The sequence below is a fragment of the Notolabrus celidotus genome, chromosome 3, assembly GCF_009762535.1.
Source record: "Notolabrus celidotus isolate fNotCel1 chromosome 3, fNotCel1.pri, whole genome shotgun sequence".
NCBI classification, from domain to species: domain Eukaryota; kingdom Metazoa; phylum Chordata; class Actinopteri; order Labriformes; family Labridae; genus Notolabrus; species Notolabrus celidotus.
In genome coordinates this window covers 22,281,519-22,307,917 of record NC_048274.1, presented here as the reverse complement: position 1 = coordinate 22,307,917, position 26,399 = coordinate 22,281,519, and the positions used below count along the sequence as shown (strand labels likewise).

Here is a 26,399-nt window from a genome sequence, read left to right as displayed (position 1 = left end):
AGAGACAGATCAGAGATTCCTGAGCAGAACTTTGATTACAACATCAGAGGAGCTGCTATCTCACCCAGGGAAAAGGCTCCTTCAGACGGAGTGGGGGCTTCGGCTCACACAGCTCTTAATTTCACATAATTGTGGTGTCCTGGGGAATATTTTGACCAGTTTAAATACAGACTAGAGAATTCTGCCACCTTTGTGCAAGTTAAACATCTCTTAAAAAGGCAGAGGAGTGTTTCGCAGTTTAAGGTTGTTTTTGTGTGCAGAAAATGTTAACGTTGCTTGGAATCTTATGCTGCACTTTTGCATTAGGTAACCAAGAGATAAGCAGAAATCCATTCTGTAGTCATCCTCATCCGGATTGGATGTTTCCATGCCACAATCGATGAATTAAAACAGTCTCAATGCATAATAGTGACAATTCCTGCATAAGTCTGCACTCAGGAAATGAGCTTTTCCTGTTAATATGAATGAGTTGAAAAAATGATCAAGTTATTTTTATGATAATTTGTACTAATGATCGTTTTAGCATGGTAATAATACAGCTGATACTCCAAATGATTTGAAAGGCAGAAGCTCCAGGTGTTACAGCTTCATGGGAATGATTCCCTGCTATTGCAGTGACTGAAAGGATGTTACCCCTTGCATGCTGTTCGCATAGCCCCCAGGAGCTAGAAATAGCCAGTACATGCTCTCTGAGAGATGGTATGAATTAGGCAGCAAGTTCCAACCCCTTTTTCTCTTTGTCGTTGATTCAGTGTCAGTAGCTGGCTTTGCTGGCATTATGGATGCTAATGTGGTTTAATTTGCATTAGAAACCCGGTCATGTACGCTACCTCATCTGTTTTGCAGAGCAAGACTGGTGGAAACATGATGATCATCATCAGTGTTTAATAAGAACTCTACCATCAACAGTCTCTGTTGTTTCACAGATAGCAAATGCCTTTCAGGGATTTTGTTGATGCTGTTTCAATCAAAGTGTAAATGCACAATTTCAAACATGCAACAGCCACACACCCACACACACAGACACCTTTAAATGCACCCAAAAAGTCCCAGAAGTGGTGGATTGTCTACTACAGTTTTGACATTTGTACCCTGATTTTATACAATTTGCAAAAACAACATATAGTACAATCTATGTTTAGTCCTTATCAGTGGAAATGGAGTACATGCATTGTAAACCAGCCAAACAATGAAAATAAAATTACACTTAGCACAGAAGTCAGAACATTCCCTTTCATTTGTTCTGAAGCCCATTGATTATTCAGAGTTTAGCAGGTGGATGCTGGCAGGAATAAATGATTTGACAGCTCTTATTGTTTTCTCTGCTGAAAGCTGGTAGTGGCAGCCTGAGGGCAGGATGGTGTATTCACTGAGGACGGGTTGAGATGGATCAGCAATGATTTCTCTCAGCAGAGATGCAGTGTTGTGTTCTGAAAGCTGTGTGATATTGGGAACAAATGTTGAAGCTTTTGCTGGCAGTAGTTGGTGTTTTGTTTCTTGTTTGGCCCTGGCTGAGTATGTTCTCTGTTAAAAAGTCTTAAGAACTTTATGATGAAGCTGTGTCTGCAGCAGAATTCTTGTTACCTTTTCTTATTCGTATGATCTTGCCAGTATCCACCATTATTCAGTCTTGTCACTTTTTAAAATGGCTTTGATACTTTTGCAAGAGGAAATGGATTACAGATCTTTAACAGTTGTTGTGGTTTATTAATAAACAGTGCAGTGAAATCTGACAATTTGATACTTAGTGTTCTGGCTTCAGTGAGTGCATACCTCTCTACTCTTACTTTATAACTTTTCATGATTATGGCTACTGCATGCAAAAGTATGTAATCAGCGCTGTGTATAGATATCAACTTAGAATTGCCATTAAGGAAAGTCTTCAACTCATCCAACAACCATTCATAACGCCTCACTTCACCACCATTCTCTCAACACCTCTTACAGGCCACGTCAGACCACACTTTCACACATCACACTTGTTCCTGTAATCCCACTCTGGATCACCTTTTAGTGTTTAACATTAGCAGTAGCTAACCTATGTAGCTAACTCAATCTTCTTTGACTCAAATGACCTGAGATGTGGCCATCTTTGTTTTATCCATTTACCTAGGAGTGGTTAGAAAGTGACCACTCACTGCTCTTCTCACAATGCCCTCAGGCGTGTCTGTGAGGAATGATGGATCCTATTATGTTGTCAAGTCAATTGTATGTGAATTCAAAGTCGTATTTGAGGTAACAGAGAGTCATGCACATTTATCATTAGGATTCGGTTTATTCTTATCTTTATCATGTTGGGGTCTATTAGCTGTTGTGGACTGATAATTAAACATTTTGCAATAAACAATTCCCATATAACACAATATCAACACAAACCAGCAAAAACACACAGCAAACAAAACATTTAATAAACTCTTCAACTGCATTCAGAGTCTCTTCTGAAGTCAAGGAAATTTTAATCATTTAATTTTGTTTTCAGTTGCTGTACTTTTATGTGACGGGTTATGCTCGATCTACTTTCTCTCTCTCTTGGTTGACTTATGTAAGTTAATGCACATAAGTAAGTAGTGTTGGGACTTATTTATTTAAATAGGAGGGATTAATACCAAAATTCGACCCCCTTTTTTTGCTTTGAAGTCCGTAACTTTGCAGAGTCTTATTGTCCCGCCGAACACAGAATCACAACTGGTCTTGTCTTAACGAGATGAACCCTCTAATCATTCGATTCACCTCAGAACTTTTCCCAAGGGTTAAGACTCACAGATTGAATATTTTCTGTGTTGAGTCGCAGCCCGAAGCTGGCTCAGACCTCTTGACTACCCCCGCAGGGTGCCCGCTACCCAACATCTAAAAATTTGTAGACTCCATTTTATTCCATAACGCCTTAACTTAAAAAAAAGTATCTAAATACAGCAATTACCAATTCACTACTTTCACTATGTGTCAAGTTTAGAATTCTAAATCCCAATTACAGTTTCTTTTAGATCTTGTCAGACTCAGACATTGTAAAGCAAATAAAAGTTTACACTTACCAGTCTTTGTCGTTAAGATGCTGTTCGTGACGCCAATTTGTGATGGAATTCAGCAACAAACTGGACACTGGACACAGAAGACTCAGGAGACTCTGATGGCTTACGTTGAAATAGTTTATGTAGAACTTGATCAAGGAGAAATAACATAACAGTACACAGGCAGGAGAGTGCAGTGTAATGCCAAGTCAGTTCTGCCAGACAAATCCAAAGGCATGGTATTTATTCCCCCTGAATACGACACTAAAGTTAGATAACCCTGTTTGGACAATAGGAACACAACAAGTGGGAAGAAGACCTGTGCTCTAGTTCTGGAGAAAGTAAGTCGGCCACAACACATAGATAAAGACGGGAGCAGGGGGAGAGACCTTGACTACTACCCTGACACTATCTCGCCCGTCACAGATGACATAGGAATCAAGTTACTCTAAACTTGACACTTAGACTGAAAGAATACAATAGTTAAACATTCTTACACACACATATATAAGACTATGAAAATTCCACGACACTTAGTTACCGTCTATTTGCATTACCATGATAAACTACAAAGTTTTCCCCTTAAATGTAGAGCAAAGTTTGAATTTAAGTATGCGGAAGAAAAGTAAAAGCAGGTTTCTCCACAGTACTAGTATGTGAAGGTTAGTAGTTGGTCTAACAGGATAAGACAGTGTTTCATCTCAGCCGAAACCTAATTTTTTTCTTCCTCCTTCTTCCTGTAAGTAGCTTTTAATGGATTACGACACAGACTGCAACTATTTATGACCTACAAAAGCAAAGAAGACCATTAGCAAAAAGATTCAACTTCTGTATCATCATTTTGAATGCCTGTAACTGCTGCAATGGAAAGGTGTCAGACAAGGTTATTTACAGCACAGTGAAGGAAAACCCCTACTGTGACTTTTTTCCCCACAGCAAATATTCATAATAAGGGATATAATTTACTGTAAGAAGAAAGCAGGACAAGTTTTTTTTATTATTATTATTTTTGTCAGAAAATGACATACACAAGCACAGGAGAAGATCAGTAAAGAGATAAGAGGAACCACTTTGTCCACAGGGGGCGCCAAAATGAACCCAAACAGAAAACTCCACTCAGGTGCTTAAAACATTTCTATATTTGCAGTATTGTCAGGAAGTATAAATTGTTGAGACTGGTGGTTGAAGTTCATCCTTGATAGACCAACACTTTTTGTGTGAGCTCTGTGTTTTGGGTATAAATCTTTTTGTCCCCATTAGCACTTATATAGGCCCTCTTATCTTTTGTGTTTGTTATTCCAACACCAAGCAGATATTTCTTCATCCTTGTCTCACTAAAGCCCCTGTGAGGAGTTTGTAACTGGTTGTGAAAGAGACTACTATTGATTCTGATGTCTCTGATCTACAAAGCAAAGAAGAACAACAGCAACACAATTGACATTTTCTTTATTGTAATTTTAAAATACTTGAAACTGCTGTGAGGGGGTAGGTGTCAGACTAGATGATTGACAGTACACTGAAGAAATAGACTTTCTTTACCTTGCCAAAAGCAAATATTAACAATGAGTGAAACATGTGACTGTAAAAGGTAGGAAGATACGATCTTTTCAATGAACAATAGTACCTTGGTATGTACGGGACAAGACCAGCAAAGCTGTAAGATGTACATATGTACCCACCGGGGGCGCCAAAATCAACACAAACCAGAAGTCCTTCACTTTGGCTTTACCTTTACCTCTTGTTAAACCTTTGAAAACCGAATACTAAAGAAAGCATTGTATTTAGATATTAAAAACTAAAGCTTTTGACGTTACGTTTTTGTGAACACTCATTGTTATCATCAGTTCACTTGAAACAGCTGGCTACTTTTTTAAATTTTTTGTTATGCAATGTATTTTATTTAGGGTAGGAACAGGATTGGCAATGCCTTTCTCTGTCACTGAAAGCTTACAGTAAATAATGACAGACACGGGCATAAAAGCCTGTGAACTCCAGCTATTGTTTCTTTCTATTTAGTTGAATCCTTTATCTGACTAATTCATTCTTGTGTTTTACGTGTGACATTGCCTTTCTTCGCAATCTCTGTTGTGAAAACAGATTTCCACACAGTAAAAGAGAAAGAGTATGTGTGCCACTCATATTTCAGTCATAAAATTCCTGCCCACCACGGCATCTCTGACAGCAGTTTGCAGGTTTTGATGTGTCATAACCACTGTTTGGGTGAAAAGTGGATCAGCCAACTTTGCTGGCAGTCATGACCAGAGCAGAGAGCATCCAAGAAGCAGACAGGCTTGTTCTACCCTGTTCGCTGTGACAAAAAAAGAATGACTTTTTGAACTTTTGGCGAACATCATTTTTTCAGGTTAAATGCGTCTCCCTATTATCCAGATCAGTGTTAAAGATTTAACTTTCAGTCTAAATTGAGATGTTTCTGTATTTGATCCTCTATCAAAACTATGCGCAGTGTTTGAGAAAACAAATGATTTTCAGTATAACAGCAGAAATGCTATATTTAACTCTGGCTGGAATCTGATTTGTTCCTTCTGCACAGTGAAATCACACAGTCTACTGTACGGCTGTCTTCCCACCCATGCTCATATTAAACCATTACAAGTGTCAGTGGAGCAAGTAGGCAATATTACACCATATAAACACTGTGACTCTGTTCCTAACCATCTCTTATTTGTGATGATGCCAGTTTAAATGTGTTGCTTGCCTAACAGGGAGTTACAAACGCTAAATCAAGCATCACAAACGAAGGTTCATTGTGCTTGTCAGGTCTAGATGGAAGTTATTCATGCAATATGAATCTTTTGCCTTGAAGATGAGAGAGTATGTCATCTGCACTGCATGACGTGTCTCCTCTAATGGATACAAGCAGCTCTCTGTTCTGGAAATGATTCCACTGAGCTTTTTACAATGTCTTCTTTTTTCTACATCAGTCGCTTTGTTTGAGTGAGTGAACAATAAAAAAATAGAAATATGTTTCACTTAGACTACCTAGGAGCTATATACCTGTACATGAAGTCTTTGCTTATATAGTATATTAAATAGTTATCTGAGCACACCAACTTCCAGATGTAACAGGGGGGAGGGAGCTCATCCTTACTCTTCCTCAGCTCTTCAGCACTCTCATTTTGACCCTAAGCATATATTCTTATTCTACTTCTTTACATTTACATTTCTGTATATCTTAGTTTGAAGTATGAGGGAAATTTCTTTTTAACCTTTAAGATTTTTACATCTTTCCATGACATAGAATCTAATCATGCACCAAAAGCACTAAGCCACCACAAGAAATGGCAGAGCCATAAATCTAATATGCTTCTCAAACTGTCATTTAACATTCATGCTCTGTCACAGCTTGGCCACCCTGCTTTGGGATTGATTTGACAGCTCACATCCCATGGTAGACCATAAACTCTGCTTTCTGATCATCAACACTTTTATGTGCTGCACTCCTAGAAACTCATCTCTCCTACAGAGAGTTTTTCATTTTCTCATTATGTTCCTGTGGTTTGTGTCTGTGTCAAGAGCTTACTGTAGATCATAGCTAACGCACACCGGCAATGAGCTCCATCTGTGTAAACATTGCAAGGGCTTGAGATATCCTCGTTCAATGTCAACTTATTGACCGGCAAAGAAAGGGCCAGTGTTGAAGGCAAACTCACCTCAAAAGTAAAGAGAGGTACTACTTCTACATCTGAAGTCGCTGACAGAAGGTATGCACGTTAAATAAGAATCTCATTTTAACATGGCCGTGAAATCAAACCATTAACATTTTTCAAATGACTGCTTTAATGTGCAGTTACAGGCAGACGTGACACAAGCATCAATTATTCATTCCATGGGGGTTAATGAAGAGACTTATAAGTAGATATTTATTCAGCCCATAGAGTCATTCACATTTCCACTTGACGCTAGTCTGGCATATTTCCCTCTTCAGGCGTATTTGCTGCAGATAGTAGAACTCTTCATGAACGTGTTATTTCACAGATGATGAGCCCTATACACAACACTGTTATGACAAAAGTCAAAGGCTTAGACTGATTACTCACTTGGCTTTTGCTATACCTGCATATATTTTAACATTTTCAAAAACAACCTTTGTCTTTCTCTCAAAGGGATAGTTCTTCTCTGTGGAAGTGTATTTTAACAAATCAAACATTTCATGGGAGGAGTTGAAAATTAATTGTGAATACATACTTCCATTTGGCGTCTTTGGTTTTCTGATTAAACCTATGGAAACTAAAGAATGTTGGTAAAAAGAAGCTTTCAGTGTAGCAGGGAACTCTGGAAGGTGAGCGATGCAGACTGTAGCCATGTGCACTGGTACACTGGTATCCTCTAAATCAAGAGAGGTCTTGAAATACTGTTGATATAAAAAAGCTGCACTCGTGACAGCAGTAACTTTCTGGGATTGTGTGCATTAGCTCACAGTTTACTCGCCTGCACCATGTTACTCGAGATCTCTCCTGCTCTCCAGTACACAAGTTTCTCTCCTCTCTCCTTTAGTCTGTGGAGTCTTGTTCTTCCTCTGTAACCTCTGGTTCATAAAAGTGTCCTCTTGTGTCTAGATAATGGCATGTCCTTGTAGCAGCCAGAGTCACTCATTATGACTTTGGTTTTGTCTGTTTGGAAGCCCACAAATCTGAACAGCTGATCAGTGCACTGCAGGCAGAAGAACACGTCTGAGAATGGTGCAGAAACTAATTGGTTTTCTGATGGCAAAGTGAAGCACTGGAAACATCTTAATAGAGCAGACACTTACACCGACTTTAATGTTCGGGTTGGAGTTATTAAATTTAGCTAAATTAGGTGGTGGAGTTGACCCAGTCTGCTGCTGTTTATAGCCGAGCTTCCGTGTCAGTTTCCTGGCAAGTTTCTCAGCAAAAGGGTCGAGCTGACTGTATTCCCGTGTGGGTAACACACTTGGTATTGACATGAACCTTATTCAACCCTCAAAAAAACAAAACAAAAAACACTCTCCCAGTATTGTGATGCTTATAAGGTTGAAATTGGTTATCTTTTATGAGCTTGTTCTCCTGTGTTGAGCTTTTATTGCACCTTAATTTTAGCTCAAATGTTCATGCCGTCTGTCTGCCAATATTTAATCTTATTAACTTTCTGATGGAGAAGGGCTGCTCAGGGAGCAGTATCTGATATGGCTGTTGGAGAGGAGTTCTCCCAGTGAGCTTTAAAGATGATGTCAGTAGTTGAGTATGTTTGTGGTGACAGGCATACAACATGTGCAGCTATACATAGTTACTGCCACACACTGCTACTGCTTGTGTTTTTCTCTGAATTAATTGTTTGCCTTAAATTGTGTGAGTGTACACAGTAAACTGCTAGATTATCTTCAATATGTTACTGTGTTGTTGAATGGTTACTCAATATTTTTAATCTTTGGTAGCAGGCTGTAAACACATTTACTTTTGCTGGGAAAACAGAATTTGAAAATGAAGAATTTTTACATGGGTGGTAACGGGGTCTGCTGGCTGTTTGGATCCAGTTGGAAGTGGACACTGGAGGAACTGCAGTTTTTAGCACCTCTCCTAACTTAATTTTTTAAGTCTAGAGGTTGATGTTTGATTACTGCTCAGACACTTCAAGCTACAGTAGTCTCTCCACAAGCACAGTTTTTTTCATGCACCATGAACTAAAAGTGGTAAACGGAACTTCACCTCCATCATCATCCATACTGATCTTTAGATATGTTTTCTCTATCATCATCCCAACTAAACTGCGTTGACATTAGAGTAGAACAATTGGAGCCTTATGATGTAATTCAAAATGACTCCCTGTCATTATTTTTCAGAGGGGGACGTTGCTTTCAGATGTTACAGTGATTATCATAGACTAGTGATACTACTGATTCTCAACTGTCATCTGCTTCTGCCTGAGGCACTCATTTCTTTAATAGCTCACTGTTGTCTGTCTCTATTCATGCTGTCTTATACAAACTCCTGGTGTCCTGACCGTCACTTTTAAAAACACTGGACCAAAGAGAAATCTGCCCTGAATCTGACAGACTGTCTCTAGAATTGTTTGTTTGTGCATCAGTGGTTAAATGAGAGGCTCTGAAAAGAATGGGGGAAAAAATCAATTGTTTATCTTTTATAATAATTGAAGATTGCTAAAGAGCAAATTAATTTAATAGCATAATGTATGTGTATGTGTATGTGTATGTGTGTGTGTGTGTGTGTGTGTGTGTTGGGTGCCTAGATTGTAGAGATATGAATATGTAGGCTTTTTTAAAACCAGTTAAATGATTAAAAACCCTAAAAAGATACATCTCTCTCACCAAGCTGAATAGTTAGGCAGATACTGTGGAGGCTAATGTAAACTACGCTCATTGTCTCAACCTAACAGTATGGTTGAGGTGAGCCTGTTTGTCTGATGGCTGCCATCAGCCTTCTGTGATCCACCGCAAATTTATGCTGCACACAGAGAGCTCTGTGTGGATGTCAGTACTGGTCAAACAGAGACATACACACACAAACATGTGCAAACAGTGACATGCACAGATGTTTAGATTCACTTACAGTGTATGAGCAGGTTGGCATTTGAAAGCTAATTAATGCATGAGCAGGCATGTAATCACAGCAGCCTGTCAATAAAAGGGCTCAGGTGCAGCGCAGATCAGACATGAATCACACATATGGAAATGCATACAAACACACACACAAATACACAATAATTTATCCCCTAGCTCCACAGCCTTTTTTCCCAGACAGCATCTGCGTCAGACACAACACATCACTTGTGTCAGTGTTCTCACAAGTTGAGTTTATTTTTGGTGGTTTTGGCTCTGAAATTTGCCACCTGAGGGGTTGAATGCCAAACAGCATTGCATTCACAAGCAATCACAACGATGTCTGCTATTTTGTACCATCTGGGAAGATATTTCAAGCAAGCTGCACTGTGAACTTGAATTTCATGCAAACTTTAAAAAGAAAATGACATCAAAGTAAAAAATGTTGACCACTTACCGAAATCAAATAATTAGGATAACAGCTTCCTGCAGATTTGGCAAACTGTCAGTTATATGGAACATACTTTTCCATTATTATCATCCCCACTGGACCAGTTCTTCAGTAAAATCAAGACCTAAGACATTGTAGCAGAGCTCAATTAGAGGGTAAATAAAACCTACACAAATTAAGTAAATGCACTAAAATGTGTCTGCATACTGTACATCATTCTGAACGTATGACTGCTGTAAGGAAAATTGCTGCTCAGAGGGTTCATGGTAAACAACCCATCCTGAGCAGTTTTCCTGGTAATAGAAGAGTAAGAGGGAAGACCTGAGGGTTGCTAAGGTTTTCAGTCCCAATGGGAGAACCATGTAAAACTTGGGTATTATCTCACTGTGGCAGTACTTAAAGACTACACCCAGAGTCCTCCTTGAACCAATTTCATGGCTGATATCCTCAGTGTGAGGGCTGCAACAGGGCAATTTCACCCCAGCAGGGGAGCCATGGCCTCTGGGGTTCAGAGGCAGCTCACAAAGGATTCACTTCCTGCACATGGTTGTGCTAGGTAGCAGGGACAAGGGCAAAATCAAGATCATACTTTAATAGCTAGACAACAAAAACAGAAGTAGGTAGGCCATAACTGACATAACCAGCACAACTTTTACACAGAAGTTGGGATATTAACCTTTTCAAGATAATGAACAAGGTCACTGTCAGTAAAAATAGCAAAATACGGAGCAAGTACTGTAAACATTTTATACCCAAAATCGATGCATTGATAGAAGGGAAAATGGGCTAATGCAAGGATATGATAGGATAACGACCTGGAGAAACACAACAGTGTTGACTTGTTCTCCTAAGTCCCCAGACCTCAATCCAGTCAAGCCTTGATGGGATGTGCCGGACAACCAAGTCTGATCCATGGAGGCCCCACCTTCCAGGACTTAAAGGATCTGCTTTTAACACTGTAGTGCCATTTACCACAACAAACCTTTAGAGGTCTAGTTAAGTCCTTGTCTCATCAGGTGAGGGCTCTTTTGGCCCTGATCTGATGGAGGGGGGGGCTAATACAATACTTGGCAGGTAGTCAAAATGATGGTGGCCCTAAAGGCCAATAGTAAAAAATATTTCAAAAGCACAAAAAAAAATTCATTTAACAAAATAAATTTGGTTTAATAACTTAAATTACTTTTCAAAAAGAGACAAAGAGAAGTTAAGTGCAGCTAAAAACAAAAATCTGAGCCAGTTTAACCTTTGTTTTGTAAAGTTAGTTTAAACAGTAAAATAGTTAACTGTGAACATGAACTAGTTCATTTAGGCCATGTGAACTCAACTTTGAGCCAGCTTCTTTTTAGTGTGAACTTGTACAACACTGACAACAGGAACTTTTAGAGCTGCTGGAGTAATTTCTCTGGCAGAGTTAAATGTGTTAAATAGCTCATTATGTCAGCATTTTATAAAACATATCAGCTCACAGGAATTTACAGCCTCACATGTGACCAATTAGAGGCCAGGATAAACAATTAAAATGTGTTTATTGCTGAAAGATAACAGAGCCTTCTCCTCTATCCAAAAATTATGTGACCCATGATACAATATGAGAAAGGAATTATAGATCATAAACAGGAAAAATATTCAATTAGTTACCAATGGTGTTTACAGAATGGTTCCTTTGTTAACCAGACCTACAGTTATGACGGATCCTCTGAAGTACAGTTGTACAGATATTTTCTCTTTCTGTAAAAAAATTCAGTCAGATCAAACATCAAGTAGTTTCTTTCAAACACTGTGGTATCATCAATGCTGTGCTCAACATTTTATTCACAAGAGTTGTAGATCTCTTGCATGGCCCCTGAACAGCATGCCGCCTATTTTACCAGAAGAACATTATTCTTACCATGTGAATAACAAGTACATTTAACATTCTTTAGTTCTCAGCTACATGGTATTTAGGTTACCAATTATTAAATGCAATGGTTAATCAGAATGGTGTTATAAAAACACCAATCACAGAGTCTCCTTTGGAAAAAAAACAAAAACAATAATGGAGTTAATTTTTAGGCCTGACACTGATAAATTCCCTCTACTGTGCTAGGTTACAGCGGGATAGCTGATGTGGAGCAGATGTTGTGTTATTGTTTATCATATTCTAATATCTCACACTTTGGACTGTGATTGGAGCCGCGGCAGATGAGACTGGCTGCTGTGGACTGGCAGGGATTAATGACATAGGGATTGAGATTCACAAAATAATGCATCAATATTATTTGATGGTTGCAAAAACAGATTTATTTTCATGCTGAATGTGTTTAGGGACAGTTTTAGAGTTATTGCAATATTCAGCACCTGAACATTAGTTGAAAAAAACTTTGGACTGCACCATATTTCCTCAGTGCATCTATTCAAGATTTAATTTAGTCAACATCACCTTTTTGACAGATTGCAATTTATGCTGATGTGGATAGGTTTTAAAGGAGGCTAATTGGACTAAGGGATGTGAGTAAACAGAAAAAATAATTTCCAAAAACTCAATTAAAATGAGAAAATACCAACATTACAACCTTGAAAGTTGAAGCAGTGAGAAGTGGTATTTGAGTTTATCGCTAATCACTTGTACAACTAAAGCATTTGTAAAAAAACATCACTTTGTACAATGTGATGAGTTCCTGAGAGTTTGTCCCTGAGCTGCCGTCCCACAGGATATAAGAAAATTATAGATTTGCTTTTTCTCTAATTTAAATGAGAAGAAGATAATTACAGGCTCTCTTTAAATCTAACTACCATCATGGGCAATAGGAGCAAGGGGCAGGTTACTTTGCTAATAGGGTTCAGCTTTATGCATCCCTGTCATTAGAAGACATTTGAGAAGCACATGGTCAACTCAGATGTAGCCTTTGAAATACCAAGTCTCTCTGTCTGGCCTTTAGGAGAGTCAATGGGGATACTTTGAGTAGTTGTGTCCAATATACAGCAAACCAGATAAAGTTTTAGTCACTGGCCTGAGAAAGTGAAAGGCACGGTGGCCCCACACTTGAACACAATAACATGAAGATAAAAGCAAATAAACAAAACATACTTATTGTAACTGAAATATACGGTAAATATACAGAAACAAGATTAAATAATGTAAGAAAAGGAAATGTGTCAATTTCTTAGATTATTTTTATAAAGTCATGTTGCATATGCAGACAGAGACATATAGGAATGTATCACAGTCTGCAAGTGAATGTGTTAAAAACTAACCCAGTTTGTGTGAATACATGAGAGATTGGATGCTTGATGAACTTAACTGAACTAAATGGGTCTTTGGGGTAAAGAAAAAAAACTCTTTTGGCAGTGTTTGTATTGTTTTTTCACTTATGGATGATAAACGATTCTTCTGATTGGTGATTTTCTGTCTTTGAGTACTGAAAGCTGTAGTTCTAGCAGCTGGCCAGAATCTTAACTCTGCTATTATTATTGTACTTAATTCCTGCACAATGACACATTTTAACTGTACAATATGTCTCAAATTCCCATGTGGTTTTGAAATGACGAGAAAATGAAAGTCTGTATTGCAAACCTCACTCATTTACCTCTTTGTTGTACAAATCTAACATGTATCCTTTGCCACTTGCAGATAGAAAGTTTATTTTGCTGTTACTGAAGTAGATCATCTTAACTTGACTTTTTAGTCTTGCATACTAAAGATTGAACTGAATGAAATGATGCACAAGTAGTTGTACTTGTTAATTGAGAAATGCATTCAGAGTCCTGAGATTCTGTGTGGGGGTAATGATCTGATGCATATTCTGTCATTAAGTCAATAAATCTCTGTTTTTCAGTCATTAAACCTAACCGCAAAACTGTGTCAAGCGGTAAAAGTGAGTTTATGGCAGCAGTCTTTAATATTTATCTCTGATGTAAGACACAGAAAAAGGCTGCTGCTGTCTCTCTCAAAAGAGAAATGTTTTGAGATCCAACTAAACATATCTAAAGGATATGAGTATGAACCTTAGCAACAAAGGTCAGATTTTATTAAGTTCTTCTTAAAAATCTCAGCTCTACAGTTGTGCATGAGGAGCGAGAAGCATTCCTTGGAATAAAGTAAAACAGACTGTTATCTTTGCCAAGAATAAGCCAGCAGGGGTTTATGTATTTAGTCATATGTGTAAGTGTGCAGATGCATGCATTTGTGTGTAGCGTTCCCTTTGTAGTAACTATACTGGACTGAACAACTCTTTTTTTACACTGATTAACATGCAGCTATTAGGCTCTTACATCCTATCAAATCTGCACGTGTAAATTTCAGAATAGGAGAAAGGAAACCAGATGGCTTACTTGTTGGCTTCTTCCATCATCAGCTGAGAGAAAAAACATTGTGTTGCAATTACTATCCCCTGAGGAAATTCAGCATTTGTCTTCGTGACAAAAGCTAAGTTCTCCTAACAGAGTATTATTTCATGTGCACACTTATTTCTCAATAGTCTCAAAGACCTCTCATTTTTGTGCAGTATACATACAATAACATGGTGTTCGTCATGGTCCAGTAGTCCATAGTTATAATCAAGTAGGTTTAGGTAAGACAGACTGCCCTGTATAATTCTTAATTATCTATTCCTTGTAACAACTGTGCGTACCTCTAAATTTAGACATAGAGGTATATACAGATAAATTGTATGGTCTTGTCTATTCTTGTCTTGTCTTATCTCATCTTATAAGGTATGTGTCTTCATGATACCCATTATCTATGCAAACATCTATGATAGGTTTTCAATTGGATTCAAATCTTTTGAAGAATTGTGTGACTCTTTATAAGCTAAAAGCAAAGCAGTTCCTCTTGAAGTCAGCAAGACATGGCAAGTTTCGGCTGTTCTTTGTTCTACAAATCTTTTATGCTTTATTTTCAGTTTATTTTAAGGTTTTTGAATCTGCATAACAGCTCCTGAGGCTAAATGTCTTAAGAAATACATATCTGTGGACCATGAGCATCTTTACCAGTGTCAGTTTAGTCTGGTGAGCTGCCAACATACTGTTCTGAAAGCCTCTGTGGAAGGTCACAGGATTGACCCTGCATGAAGATCTTAACACAAGAATGTAAAGAAAATAATGTGGATACTGATACTTTATGTTTTTTAAGTAAAACACAAATGGATTAATGTAAGGATTTTTTTCTCTGTGAAAGTAAAAAAAATGTTAAGTTCTGCACAAATGGAGTAAGTTTCAGTAAATATTAGAAGCAAGGAAAGATGGATGGATGTCTGAGGATTTATGCTGCTCCCAGAGCAAATTCATATCAGTGTCAAAGGCAGTCCATTAGGGTGTGGGGGTCTTGGTAGATTAATATTCTAGCTGAAGTTTGCAACCTGTGCTTTGGGTGATGGAGGAGGCCATTTGCCAGTGTTATGCTCTTCATTTGCATATTTTTTCATTGAATAAGATGAAAACTGGGAAGCTCTGAGCCAAAGTAAAACGGGCCAAAAACAGAGAGAAAACTCCAAATGCAAAAATTCTAATGGAAGCAAACTATTACAGTCTCGTATTTAATTAAAATTGCACTTGGATCGTGATCATCCAGTTATTCGAGTGAGTGTACATCATAAGGAAATAAAAAATGAATAGTTCTGTACCAAGGTGCAGATGAGCCCCTGGCTAAAGCATAGCTTGTGGAAACTGCACTGATAAGTCTGCCATTAATTATAAAACTGATCTATTCCATCAAAATGACCAGGGAGTTACTAAGTGATGGGTTTCTTGTAATTAGTGGGTAATGATGGAGAATATTGAATCACATCATCTATATTGATCCTGCAGAGAATTCCCACTTTTAACTGAGGACTCAATTACAACTGAGGGAAAGAGAGCCAGAAGTGAGATTCAGCACGGTGCCCCGTTTTCCACATTTGACAGAAAAAGTTTTGTTGTAATGTTTTGATTTGTTTGGTTGTTTAAATTGTTGTTACAGTTTCAAATATAATGTCTTTTTGTAAAAATCGTATTTATGTAACTCAGTAAATAAACAAATCTTGCCTTTTCAGTGGCAAGGTATTGGAATAAGTTTTGTCATGCTCTACCATTTAAGACTAACCATATGGGAATAGTAAAGCATGGCAGAAAAACATTTAAAACTTCAATGAATAGTATGTAAAAGGAAATATTTGTCTTAACTGGAGCGTCCTGTTACCTGGACCAATCAGACGGTTTTCTCAGTCTCTCAGTCCATTGTGCATATCTTTAAGGATTTACTCTGAAACCACTTCCCCTTTTTTCCCCCAGGCTGAGAGTCTGAATTGAACCTCCAGTCATATTAAAGAGAGCGCAGAGGGGACTGGTCTGTTGGTAGTTTTATCAAGTGATGAAAGGATGTGGCAGCATGATTGTGTGGGAGAGGGGAGAAGTCTAACTGGGAAAATGTGCTTTGCTGCTTGGACTTTGGTTGATTTTGGAGCAAAACATGGTGTCAGAGACTTGTAGCAAAAAATGCCTCCTCTTCATTATGGTATTTATGTACAAAGTATATATTAAGGATATTATGAGATTACATATCACATCTAAAATCTACGACAACCATCCACAATCAAGTGTACAAGTGTCCACCTCTCCTTGATCTCTACTCCTTCTGTGCATGTTGTGGGGAGGATCTAAACACACTTTACAGTGAAAGTCTCACATGCATAAAAAAACGTGCTCATGACAAAACTCTACGTACGTTGATTGAAGTGCAATCTCTCCCACTCAATGCAAACCTACTCCTGATTAATAAAAAAAAAAGCCAGCAGTTTTGAAAGCAGGGGTGTGTATTTGGAAGAGTCATGGTGATCGCATTGAAGAAGAAGAGTAACGGAACAGATATTTTCTTTATGTGAAAAGAGGATATGATTGAAATGTGGACGTTAATGATAGCTGTCTAAAAATAGGATTGTGTAGTATGTCTACCTGTAATGCAATGCTTCTTGCATCATCATTAATTGTGATTAATTAATCACGTATGCTGTAAATAATCGAAAATCATGTGATAACTTGGATTTGATTATTACAGCACATTACTATCTGTTAGAGCTGTCAAAGTAAATGCAATAATAATGTGAGATTGTTAGTGAGTTAACTATAGAAAATTATGAGATTACATTTTTTTTAATTTTAAATTTTCTTGTTTTTTTTTGTTTTTTTTTAACCCGAGGAACTGGTTGTACCTGCTGAAAACTTAACAAGTTACCATTCATTTCCTCTAAGTATGTCCACTCCTCCCCACTCTACAAGTAATTACTTTACATGGGAAGAAGACGAAGAGTTCAGGATGTTCTATCATAAGAAAACAGAAATAATCTGATCATAGGTTTGCAGAGATGAAAAAATGAATATCCTGTTATAGTGTCATTGAGGTGAAAACCCTCATTATGCTCACCTTTTCTTTGGATGTTACTAAAATGTTCTGAGGTTGGACTGGTTCAAAAAGTCCATTGTACATTATGTGCATTCAGGGACAATTATTTTGGGATGTTGTTGGGCAAAATAGAAAGAGGGAGAATGAGACAAAGAGAAAGAGAGAGAGTTGAAAGATAGAGACTGAAAAAAAACCCAGTGATGTTGTTTCTGGGGTTGCAGGTGCAGAACATGAAATGTGTCCTTTTCAGCATTTATGAGTCTCATCTTGACAGTTCAATTTGTTCTGCAAATGGCTGCCAAAAGACTAAATTGTGGGCGAAGGTCTTTTTTGGCTCGCTCGCTAGTGATCCTTGTCACCGTCTTGGATGCTGCTGGATGTGAAATATCTGTTTCTCTAAAGGTCTCACAGCAATATTTGCCAACTCTATTCCTCATCACAGGCGTATATCCAGGCTCCTTTCTGCTCACCCTCAGCCTGGGAAATTGGACGGTGAAAACCTCTGTCCTACCCAATTTAAAAGACAGAGAGAGACTGAATAAAATAAAATAAGCAAGCTTCTTCTTTTTCTTTTCTTTTTTTTGTGTTGATTTCCCTACAGTTACTCTAGCTTACAATACTCCCCTAGTCTTTAAAATTCAAACTAAACCAAAGTACTGTACCAAAGAACAATGCACTGTATCTTGTTCCCTGGGAAGAAATGATAAATACATTAAAATAGAACAAAATACAAATGAAATAACACACTATGGAATTCAACTGGAAAATGCAATAAAAAGCTGCGCCATCTTTTTTTATTCACACTTGTTCATGAAGTTTGCAGGCTCCTTAATAAATATGAATTTATACAGAATGAAATGTTTGCTCGAAGGTGTTAATCTTTCCCTGAATGTAAAACGGTGTCAGGTTGGAGAGAAGTCAGAGTATATGGTATTTGAATCCTTAGCACACGCACAGCCCATCAGTTCCACCCTTGAATGTTAAACAGGATTAGTCTGCTGTGCTTATTATCAGCCTGTCAGATTTGCTGCAGTGAAATTCAATCACACCGAGTAAGAGATGGGGCTGCTGTCATGTTGGAACAAATGTTATTTTCTGACCACAGGAAGTAAGGTTATTGTCACAACAACTGGTTATTAACACCCCTGAGAAAGCTCTTTTTAAAATGAGAAATAGTACTCAGCATTCAAAGCACATGGGACAGGTTTGACATTCTTTCATACACCCTCTATTACTTTACCGACAAAATGGCATGACAAGAAATAATGTCCATGTGTAATTCTGTGCCGCTCTCAGCAAGGGTCGAGAGGAAATAAAAGCAACAGAGCCATTTTCTGTTATTTTCTCTGCAAGCATCCTTAGTATAAGTGAGATTAAAAACCTTTTTGTTATTATTGGTGATCAGAGCTCTGTATTTCTAAGCAGCTAATCAGTGCCATTTCACACTGTGCATGGAAAGGGGACAAACTTGTATTCAATTAATGGTCTGCTTAATTTTTGTTTCCTCATAACACACACAAGCTGTGTTTGTGTTTAGGATGTGTAAAATATTAGATTTGACAAATCCATCCATGCCTGTGTTCTAAGGTGATATTTTACATGAGGTGTTTGGCATTGGTTGTACACCTCACCTCTATGATTCCCCCATTGTGAGATGTGAAACCAAAAGTATGTCTTGATGTGTGCTGATATATGGCGCTAGTGGAACAAAGGCATGTGCAAAAGTGATCTCAAAGATCCTTGAAGTCAGTCCGGTCCACAGAAGAACAGATTTTGAAGCAGACACTTGTGATTATGGAAAGTTTGATGACTCTGTCTTGTGTAAGTGTTTGTTATGTTTTCTCTCACATTTCCTCCTCTGCTCTGCTAATCCATTACAGAATGCTGCAGGAGCCTGCATATGTCAACAGGGCTGTCAATCAGTTATCATTTTAACATAAAATAATTGTTTACAACTAAACTTCTCAGAAAAATGAGCACTTGAACATAAATCAGCAGATGACAACTGCTACTACAAAAGCAGTGTTAAGTTCATTAACAAAAATGATGATGAGAAATGTTTGTCAGAGACCACTTTTCCATGTCTAAGATGTGAGGAAGTTGAGCTGAAAATACGCCATTGAAAATAAAACTCTAATGACAATATGTTTTTTTTTTATTAAAGAGAAGAGATTAAAATGTTAGTAGGGGGTCGTCAGACATTAAAATTCTATATTTTCCCCAATGTGCATTTAGTCTTTCAAAATTGCTGTAACGGGCTGAATTAGGTAAGGGATGCTGTGTTGATTTTGTCATTTATCTGTAATGAGTGTGCCGCAGGTACAAGTTCTCACTGCCTCAATGTATCTCTCATTTTCCCTGATGAATGACAGTATAAAAGCCATAACCAGCTACTGTGCTGATGCCTGTGTAATATTAGAAGTTTGCAGTTTTTTGCTACTGTTAACTCAATACTACTGTGTCAAAGCCATGATTTATCTTTGTTTAGCAGTACTTTAGCATATTAAGTGAGATGTTTCATAGCTTTGATCAACTCTAAATTATCAAGGATGAAGATGCAATTAGAAGTGGGTGGCTGTGGCTCAGTGGTAGAGTCGGTCGTCTCCTAATGGCAAGTTCTGGGGTTTGATAGATCCTGCTATCCACATGCTGAAGTGTCCTTGGGCAATTCTTAACCCCCGATCTACCTCTGGTGGCTCTGCTATCAGTGTGTGAATGTGATGTGAATAGGGGGATGTAACATAATGTAAAAGAGCTTTGAGAGGTCAAAAGTCTGGAGAAAGCACTATATAAACACAGTCCAAACACAGACCAGAGTGCCTTGAACTGAACGTGTGTGTTTAGCACTTTTATTTGAAGCGAAAGTATCAAAATATAGCCATACGGGCCACAAAAGATTGTTTTGTTTCTTAACTTGGAGTAAGGATCATTTCTTTATATTACCACAATGTACTTTCCTTACTCCAGTAGATAAGCAGGGACAGCACAGCACCTTTACATTGGAGACAGTCTAGGCTTAAGTATACAACAAAGGTTAGGAATACGAACATATTACAATTGATGGATATGACAGTTGACAATATATTGAGTTTTTGTCAACTGAAAGTTCTCAAAAATTATAAAAAGATAAAGACAGTAAGATGTGATCATCTTAAGACTAAGACTAAATCCAAAATAGTTGCCAAAACTAACGCTATACGGAAAGTGTGAGTACAGCCAGGCACCAGGGGGACCTCTACACATTTTGGGTTCACTCAGGGTAACAGTTGTTCTGTTCATGTTTTATACAGTCTATGGTATTTGATAAGTCCCTAAAAACAGTTTTCAAGAAAAGTACTTCTTGTTACTCTCTTACAGTTACCAGAGTTAGTGAAAGGCTTACACAACCTCTTTGTGCCCCAAACAAAATATATGTGCAAGTATCTAAAGGACTTGTAGGCAGGAATAATTTCTGTCCTGTTCTTTTATAACATAGGCTTCATCTTTTATCTTTTGTTGATATTGAATTCATTAGCAGGACATTTAGGTCCCTTTGAGTAATCTGTTTAAACTGATTTCACCTTTCCTCTCCATGCATGACAAAGTTCAGACACCGTTTTGATGTAAGATTTTCTTTCATGGTTTTCTCTCTGGAACATTTAGTTTCAGGTCCTCTTTAATCTTCTGGGCGTGTGTTCCCATTTCTCTGACATTTATTCTGTCATATTTACATTGATCTTTGTTCCGTGGCTGCATTGTCCCCTGTGCTTTTGTAATCTGTTTGAAACTGTGGTTCTGGCACTTTTGACCCCCTACCATCTTTGTCCACCATAATAACTTAATAGATTAAAAAAGTGAAATTGAATGGAAAATCTTTCATTGATTCTTTTTAATTAATCACTCTGGAACAGTGTGGTTCAAGAGTGTTGATAATCTCAGGGAGCTAAGATTGAATTTTTTTGTCTCTTTGTCTGTCTCTCCTTTGTAGGGTGATGAGGTCCTTACAGTCATCAAAATGAAAGCCCAGTGGCCAGCCTGGCAACCACTCAATGTGTAAGTGATATTTTCTGAGTATAATAGTGCTCACCACATATCTACCATGACTAGGCTGCTGGATTTGAAGGTGTGTAATCAAAAACGTAATACCAATGGGAAACAATCTACATGAGTTTACACTATCATGCAGAGTCAGCACAAACCTATTGGATTCCAGTAATAAGGACCACAAGACAAAGGAGCTGATCGTTAGCCAGACATAGGCTAAAGGTTAGATTCACAGGTCTCTGCTTTTTTGACATGTTCTCAGACACTGAGGTCCCATCAATGAGGAATAGCATATGTTGAGTCAGGTGTACAAATATGCCCTGTCCCACATTAGCTTTCCATAAAACAACCCAAATTTATGTGATCAGAGTACCAAAAATAACAATATTACAAAAAGTATTGAAAGTAACTACAACAAGCTTTTCATGCCTTTGTTTGCTGCATTATCTTCTACATAGATAATCAACCATTCCTTTGAGACAAAACGTGTGAAGTTGAACATACAACAATATCCAGTCCCACTTTGATCACCAACTTTAGTGCACCAAAAGATATCATGGAAAATCTTGTCAAGCAGCAAAGTTTGAACAATTCAAAACAAAATCATTCGTTGCTTCATGAGTTATATTCTACACTTAAATATCTAAGAGGGTGGCGGATTTCAAGCAAATGAAACCCGAGGAAAATTGATCGTCAAATAGTCACATACATCAGGACTGATGGAGTATGGAACTAAATTTGTATGTTAAAAATTCTGCCTTGTTTAATTTAAAACAAACACTGAGTTTTATTGGTGCTAACTCTAGCTGCTGCTAACGCTGATTCCTATTTCTTCTATACACCTTTGTTGCGACTTTAACTTTTCTGGTGACTTGTTGCAGCTGCATTTATTCCTCTTCTCTGTATGTAAAGTCTGATCGCAAACCTGCTATGTAGTAATGTGTAGGCTTGTTAATAAGCAAATGAAAGTGACTTTTATTGCCTGTTTTTTCATTCATTGGATACAACTGTAATGTAAGTAAGTTGAGATGTAATAATATGTTACAATACAATATTCCCTTAATGTGGAGCCAATAACCCATTGGCCTGTATATCTTTGTTCCCTGTGATTACTCTTAATTACTTTTACAATCTTACTGAAGAAGTGAGTATGTGACAGACTGGCGTTTGAGTATCACCATTGAAACTTTTACTGTTCCATGGTATAAAAGCACATCTACTTTAATTTGACTGTTTTGTTTGATTGTGATCCTTCTGGAGTTAAGTATACTCTGTAAAACTTTGTGCTCAAAAAATATTCAGCCTCTTCCTTGGTAACATGCACATAAAGCACCCCCAATTTGTAGCTAATGGTCCAAAGCAACCACTGGTAAACCTTTTTACAGGAATAAAATCACATATTTGGTACATTAGGTTCTAGTGTTTAAGATATCAGAACAAACATCCAGAAGTTTGTATCTAAAGTTGGACCCAGAGCTTGCTGATCAGTAAAAATCCACCTCAAAGGTGCCCTGAAACTGCCAGCTACACCCGCTCACTGTGTGCATGCTCATTTACTCCTGAATTCATAAAAGCCATTTTATCTCTTATTCATGAGAAAAACAAGAAGCTTGTTGGCTCAGCGAACTCTCAAGAACTTAAGTGTTAAAGGCCTGTGTAGTGTTGTTTTCCCGACCTCGGGCCTCAGTGAGAGCCATGAGTTAAGTCTCCAAAGGGAATACCACAGCCAGGAATAAAAGCCATGATATTACCTTGGGCTACTTAGCATACTCTGTTCTTGTAAAGAGAACCAATTAACTATTTTACACGGTTAATGTGGTTGGCACACACAGGAGGTATCATATCAATTCTTGTTTCAAGTAAGGGAGGGACATTTGTATTGATAACCACATGAAGTGTCTTCAGTATATAAGTTTAGGTTTTACTAACTGGAGGACCTGCATATGAAAAGCTAAGATTCTTCAGTGGTTCATTAGCATCACATTTAAACAGCTATAAAAATGTATAAATGTATGTTTATGTCAGCATGTTTCAGGGTTGCAAATATGCCTGTGTGTGTGTGTTTGTGTGTTTTTCAGTTAAATTGAAGAAGTGCTTCACTTAGTATCCTAACCAAAGTACTCAGAACATACTTAGCATAAAAACAGCTTATTCAGGTTTCTGGAAAATATTGTTGTTAGTTGCTGTGCTGGTCAGAAATCATGACACAACAGCAGGAATTATGAAAACCTTCATAATTATGCATGAATCAATACATTTCTCCTGTTCCAATAAGAAAAAGTAACAGAACTAAGGCTCTGTACTAATAAATATGTAGATGCACTTACTGTATGTAAATGTAACTTCACAAAGCTCCACAGTTATCCATAACTTAGATTTAATCTTCTACATATGTTGTGTTAGATAAAATACAAGGTACTTTCATTGCATGCAGAACAGGAAAAAGGTATAACCATATTCACACATCTTTGACCTGCTAAAAGTTCCTCTGCCACTTCAGCACTCCGTCTGGTGTCTCCTTTCCCTTAGCTGTCATTTCCTTTTAAGTGTGTTTATGCAGCCTAGAAGTAAAAAGTGCTCAAAAGGAGCATTTCACCAACTTTCCTCTAGCTCTGTTAAATATATATATATTGTGTAAAAGGTCTGAAGCTGCAGCCATACTTTGTGTGTCTCTGGGCCTGGGGCACAGTTGTATTGGTGTGGATATTGAGCTGCTAAATCTGTTATCTGTTCTCTGGCCAACAGTTCCATCCTTTAATGTAGGTGTTGACACAAAAGAACTACAGGCCAGCTTGCATTTCATATATCCACCTGTTTTGGTATGAAAAACTGTTTCACAATATTCCTTTCAGCAAGAGTAAAGCAAAGAAAAGCAGTAAGGCTGAGGCTGCAACTTCTTTTCCAAAATGCATCCTGATACATGCAGGCACTTCCCCAAGGAATCAAGTTCTCCATATCTACGATAGATTTTCATCAATGCCGTACTTGTTATGGTTGTCTACCAGTAACACCAGACAACTAAGGAACACACGTCGACCCTACATGTTACACAACACAGCTGTTTTACAGAGCAACACAGTATGAATCGCGTTTAAACATAGTGACACAACATAGTTTTCATACGTTGTATTAGCCTAACAATCAAGCAGTAGCTTACTTTGTTGCATTTCCTGGCTGAGAGATGAAAAACAAGAAGATAGAAGCACGGTCTCCCGTCATCTACTCTGGGTTGTCGTCTCGCTGTCTATTTTACCTCTACTGCACTTTTAATCTCAAAGGCATAAACTGTCTCCAATTTCAACTCCAATTTAGGAAAAATCTTTAGTATGACTTCTAGCGACTTTTCAGATTCATATTCTTTATACAAAGTATAATGATGTATCCTGCTTTAACATAGCATGAAGCCACCACAGTGGCCACCCTGAAATCCTAAATCATGATTGGCTATTTGCCTTGTCGGAGGTAGCACTCATATTAACATCAAATTTATTGTGTTGTATCTATGTGTTTGGATGTTTTTCAACAGGCTGCTTCTTTGCTTTTCAGTGAGGGACACTTTCTTTGTTCTGTACTTTAAATGGTGACTTTGGACAAACATCTTCTCTTTGGGTCCCTAAATAATTGAGGTCAGCGGATTTATATGTTGCCATTCAGTTGAGTTACCTTTAAAGTAGATGTGATTAGTAGAGGTAACCATCCTAGGTTGGGGAAGTCCTGAATCTTAACCATGCCTGGCCACTCCTACAAAAGTCAGTGCCCTAGTTTGACCAACCCCAAGTCAAAAAGTCTGGTTCAACCGGTTCAGTTTTTGAGCAAATATATATTTCTTTATGAGGGGGTTCTCTAATAAAGCTTGAGATGCAGCCATCTTGCTTTGACATATATGAGGATAAAAATAAGGGAGTCAAAGAAACAGAGAGAGAGAGAGAGAGAGAGAGAGAGAGAGAGAGAGAGAGAGAGAGAGAGAGAGAGAGAGAGAGAGAGAGAGAGAGAGAGAGAGAGAGAGAGAGAGAGAGAGAGAGAGAGAGAGAATAGAGAGAGAGAGAGAGAAATAGAGAGAGAGAGAGTGAGAGAGAGAGAGAGAGAGAGAGAGAGAGAGAGAGAGATAAGGAAGTGATTAAAAAGCTTCTAAGAAGACTGAGGTGTAATTACCTATGTAGATTTTTTAAGCCAACCATGTGTTTAAGAACTGCTGTGTGTACTGCAACTACATTCTGCAAAACCAAGTGCCTCCTCTTAAATCATGCTTTCAATTTTACTTTACTTAAAAGAACAAAATGATTGCTGGAACAAAGGCCAAGGCAGCAGAGAGGAAGAAGGAGAGAGAGGAGTTGGGAGATGAGAGGAGAATGAGGCTGAAGAAGTGACAGCTATTATCACACATATTACAGCAGTATTTCTCCAGCCTTCCTCCTGAGATCAAACATAATGGGGAAAAAGGAATAAGCTTGAACACAGTAAGATTTATTTTCAGGAAAAGTAGGTAGGCTAGACAGATCTTTGAGAGATGACTTCATCATCTGTCAAAATGTTTCATGGTCATCGAGCTTGCAGTGTGTGAATAAAACCAAGTAGAAGAGAAAAGCTTATCAAAGTATTTTCTCATGTCAGTAATAACAGCAGACAACGGCAATAAAACCGACACATAGATGATTTCAAATATTCAGCAGTGTTAATTACAAGTTATACTTCAAAAACAAATGTGTCTATGTACAAACTGAAGCAATCTCACTAAAAGTTGCTTTTATGTTGCAAATCATGCATGCTCCAAAGAAGCCTGAACTTATCAGACGAGCTCAGCTGACAAAGTGTAACTATTCTTGAGGACAGTTTCATTTACAGGATTGTCCTGTTCTTTTATTACTATATCATTAAATGGCCAAAACAACTTGTAGCAGAGTTGCTCTTCCAGTGTTTCTGTCCAAAAGCAAATCTTTTCCATCGGGTTTAAGTTGGGATACATTACAACACAGTAATACAATCATTTAAAATCACTTTGCAGAACGATTCGATATGATACCAAACAAT

At 37.9% G+C, this 26,399-nt stretch overlaps 1 protein-coding gene across 2 annotated transcripts in view; it reads left to right on the top strand.

Moving 5' to 3' along the window:
• spon1a (spondin 1a) overlaps positions 1–26,399 on the top strand; it is a 149,353-nt gene that overhangs the window by 100,518 nt on the left and 22,436 nt on the right. For both annotated transcript variants that reach the window (XM_034680712.1, XM_034680711.1), the window contains one exon: positions 21,316–21,380. In XM_034680712.1, coding sequence (XP_034536603.1) covers positions 21,316–21,380 — 65 coding nt within the window. The remainder of the gene's footprint in view (positions 1–21,315; positions 21,381–26,399) is intronic.